Source organism: Micropterus dolomieu, linkage group LG22 (genome assembly GCF_021292245.1).
Source record: "Micropterus dolomieu isolate WLL.071019.BEF.003 ecotype Adirondacks linkage group LG22, ASM2129224v1, whole genome shotgun sequence".
Classification (NCBI taxonomy): Eukaryota; Metazoa; Chordata; class Actinopteri; order Centrarchiformes; family Centrarchidae; genus Micropterus; species Micropterus dolomieu.
In genome coordinates this window covers 28,809,120-28,813,326 of record NC_060171.1, presented here as the reverse complement: position 1 = coordinate 28,813,326, position 4,207 = coordinate 28,809,120, and the positions used below count along the sequence as shown (strand labels likewise).

At 41.9% G+C, this 4,207-nt stretch overlaps 2 protein-coding genes across 3 annotated transcripts in view; both read left to right on the top strand.

Annotated features, from left to right (window-relative positions):
- The window catches only part of gnao1a (guanine nucleotide binding protein (G protein), alpha activating activity polypeptide O, a), a 121,207-nt gene that overhangs the window by 83,091 nt on the left and 33,909 nt on the right, over positions 1-4,207 (top strand). The window lies entirely within an intron of this gene.
- Positions 1-4,207, top strand: part of LOC123961500 (E3 ubiquitin-protein ligase TRIM21-like) — a gene marked incomplete at its 3' end in the record, with an annotated part of 4,329 nt that extends 122 nt beyond the window's left edge. The window contains exons 2-4 of the mRNA XM_046036969.1: positions 1,464-2,161; positions 2,231-2,463; positions 3,760-4,207. Coding sequence (XP_045892925.1) covers positions 1,466-2,161; positions 2,231-2,463; positions 3,760-4,207 — 1,377 coding nt within the window. The remainder of the gene's footprint in view (positions 1-1,463; positions 2,162-2,230; positions 2,464-3,759) is intronic.

Here is a 4,207-nt window from a genome sequence, read left to right as displayed (position 1 = left end):
TGATCACATTTACAGCTTCAACAAGCAGCATCAACACAAACCTGCAGCTCTACTCAGGCAGGAAGTTCCACTCTTTTCATTTCATACTTGTGACGTTGGTTAAAATATAACTCTGGCTGTTTGTCCACAGGCCCACTATACAGCAGCCCACTGGAACTGCTTCAAACTGCCTCTCAGTCCGTTCTCAGGACTTTAGGGACTTGGAGTTTAGTTTCACTTCTACCTTCCTGATATTATTCCTGTTTATTGATCTCTTCCTGCAGCCATGTTGCCTTTGATTTCCTCTGGCTGTTTCACAATAAAAGCTTTCCACCAGTGAACCACCAGCAGGCTTTTAATGTGAAGCAGATGAATGAGATATACAAAAACGACTGAAAACACATCTAGTGGCGGTTCTTGTACACTGGGCATGCACGTGCCAGTATAAACATGAAGCAGATGGTCTGCTCCGCAGTTGCAGACGAATTGGCAAAAGAAGAAAGTAATACAGACGAAGAACCACACCAGGTTGTTTTTTTTTTGCATTGACCGACAATGAATGCATTCTCTTTGCATCAGGAAACTCGCACTGAAGGACCAGTCTCTCTCTGCCTCTGGTTGCGGGCGGCGTGTGTGTGAGATGAGCAGGATCACACGATCGCTCCTGCTTGTTGCTCCTCGTCTGATTGCTGCTCAACTCTCAGTGTAAATGATTAATTGGGCGCATCAACCGCTTCATGTCTGAAAAGGACTTTGGTGCTAGCTAGCTTTGAAAACTGCTCAGACCACCTAGTGAAACCATTTTATTTTAGCTGCCGTTGAAAATTTGTCCGTTGAGTATTGCATCATCTGATGGGCCTTTTTAGCGACCAAAACTAGTTAAAGCCATTATCGGCCAATTATGATCGGGGACCGCACACACACACACACACACACACACACACACACAGGATATCGGATGATCTATTTTTTTATCGTGATGACATTTTTGGCTGTACCGCCCAGCCCTAGTGTTTTAGCTTGAAAAATGAAAAGGAAACTGGGGGAGTCAGTTTGTATGGGCCGGATGCGGCTGATAGCATAAATAACTAGTGATTATTGTAATCTTTCATTTATCATTTCTAGAATAGATGTCTATTCAGGCTAATAACAGAGATAGACTGTTATAAAGGAGAGGTAGTAGTGAGAGCAATGCAGACTGTGCAGCAACGGCAAATTGTTGTAGGAGGGCCATGGCAGAATTCTTCTTAGGTGGTAACATAGGTGTGTGTGCTTATGCTCCGGTCAAAGCCCTTTCTGACATGACAGTGCCAATATTAATGGGCTAAGCAAGGGAAGCTTGAAAGGGACATACAAATACATGTCATACTTCAATCAGTATCTGCTAGGATACTGCACATTAACTGATCAACCCTGCTAATGTGGAGTAAATCAATAAGAAATAAATATTTGTCGAAACTTTTAATTTTGTTCTGTGTGTGTAGATATGGCTGCTGCGAACCATCTGCTGTCTGAAGATCAGTTCCTGTGCTCCATCTGTCTAGATGTGTTCACTGATCCTGTCAGCACATCATGTGGACACAACTTCTGTAAAAACTGCATCACTGAACACTGGGATACTAATGACAGGTGGCAGTGTCCGATGTGTAATGAGGTTTTCAACACAAGACCGAAGTTGCGGGTCAACACTTTCATCTCTGAGATGGCTGCTCAGTTCAGACAATCAGCTCAGCAGGAAGCCTGCAGCAGCAACAGCAGCAGCAGCAAGAGCAGCAGCTCGGATCAACAAGTGTCCAATCCAGGAGAAGTTCCCTGTGACGTCTGCACTGGAACCAAACTGAAGGCCCTGAAGTCCTGCCTGGTGTGTCTGGTCTCCTACTGTGAGACTCACCTGGAGCCTCATCTGACAGCTTCAGGCCTGAAAAAACATCAGCTGATCGACCCTGTGGAGAACCTGGAAGCCAGGATGTGTACGAAGCACGATAAACCTCTGGAGCTGTTCTGTAAGACCGACCAGACATGTGTCTGCATGCTCTGCACTGTTTCAGACCACAAGATGCACGATGTTGTTCCAATGAAGGAAGGATATGAAGGAAAGAAGGCCGAGCTGGGGAAGACAGAGGCTGAAATTCAGCAGATGATCCAGAAGAGACGACTCAAGATTCAGGAGATCAAACAGTCGGTTGGCCTCAGTGAGGAAGATGCAGACAGAGAGAAAGCAGAAGGTGTTCAGGTCTTCACTTCTCTGAAGGAGTCTGTTGAGAGAGGCCTGAAGGAGCTCATCGACACCATCGAAGAGAAGCAGAGAACAGCAGAGCAACAGGCTGAAGGCTTCATCAAAGAGCTGGAACAGGAAATCTCTGAGCTGATCAAGAGAAGGACTGAGATGGAGCAGCTCTCACGCTCTGAAGACCACCTCCATCTTCTCCAGAGTGTCCAGCAGTATGCCATAAATGTGACTCTTGATCCTGATACAGCACATCCTACACTGTAAAAATTATCTAGGTGGTTTAACTTAAAAACTTAAGTTCAATTGCTGCCTTAAAAATGTGAGTAAATTCAACTTTAAGAAAAGCTTTGTTTCAACTCATGATGTTACGTTATACAATTTGTTTAATTAATGATAATTTATTGATTGAACTTAATACTGTGAGTTAAAACAACTATCTATATTACATTGTCCATTCAAGGAAACTTGCTTTCACTTGTCTAACAAACATACAATTCTACACCCTTTCAACTCACATTTTTAAGTTCAGATAACTCAACTTGAAGATTGCCTTTGTTCCAACTCATAAATTTAAGTTCATAAAGTGGATATAATTACAGTGTTTTAGTTGTCCCAATGTTATTTAAATGAACAAGTGTGAGTTATTCTAACTTAACACTACTTTCCATTTCAAGTTAAGGGATTTAAATTCCAAATTAGTTTCAGTGTACAAGACAGACCACAACAACAGCACCACTGTGCTATTATCTTCAATGACTTGTGACGGGGCAGGGAAGTTTGCTGGTGTGCCTGTGCACGCCAAAGTTCAAAATAGCAGCAGATGTCACCTCCTTTCTGAAAGGGCCTTAAGGCCGTTGTCTGGAACCCTTTCCACCGGTGGCACTAGTCTTGTTTACCACAGAAGTGTCTATATTTTAGTTGGAATTTGAATATATGACTTATCTGCAGTGTATAATTAGCAGGGGTGAGCAAGAACACCAAATCTTCTGTATCTGTGCTCAGAATGGGCGGGGCTTAATCTATAAGTAGGCGGTATTAACTGGAAGTTATTTAAGCCTGAAATTTCTATCAGAACTTGCTATATTTATTAGAAAACCATTTACTGAACAGCCTCAGAATTGAGCTTCAGAGAATAGTAATTGATTTTTTTTAAAAAAGATTCATATATTTATAGTTTATAACAAAACAGATATTGACACATTTTACTCTGATGATACTCATAAAAAGTATCTGTACCGGATACTCGTTTCAACCAAGTACTTGCTAAACCCTAATAATTAGTTGATTATGTATATGTTTTTCTCAAACTCAAAAGACGCAGCACCTAGGCAATCCTCATACTCTCGCATTTTTTTTCAACTGATAACTTACATACGTAAGTTTAATCAACACGACAAAAGTGTCAAATAGTCAACACAATGAATTAATGCAAGTTTAACATTCTAAAACTCATACAGTTGAGTTCCAAATCCAAAACTTGTCACAGCTATTTGAGTTAAAAAGAAGAAGCAAGTTGACATAACTAAATGGGTCTATGATTTATTTCAGTGTACACTCATCCTGTCTGATGATGGGAAACAATTGAATCCCGGTGATATACAGAAGAATCTCCCAAACAACCCAGAGAGATTTTCTCTCAACCCCTGTGTTTTAGGAAAGCAGAGTTTCTCTTCAGGCAGATTTTACTTTGAGGTTCAGGTTAATGGAAAGACTGAATGGGATCTAGGAGTGGCCAGAGAGTCAATCAACAGGAAACAAGACATCCCACTGAGCCCTGATGAGGGTTACTGGACTATATGGTTGAGGAGAAGAATTAAGTACAAAGCTCTGACTGATCCTCCAGTCCGTCTCTCTCTGAAGTCTCGGCCTCAGAAGGTGGGGGTGTTTGTGGATTATGAGGAGGGTCTGGTCTCCTTTTATGACGTAGATGCTGCAGTTCTTATCTACTCCTTTACTGGCTGCTGCTTCAGTGAGAAACTCTTTCCATACTTCAACCCT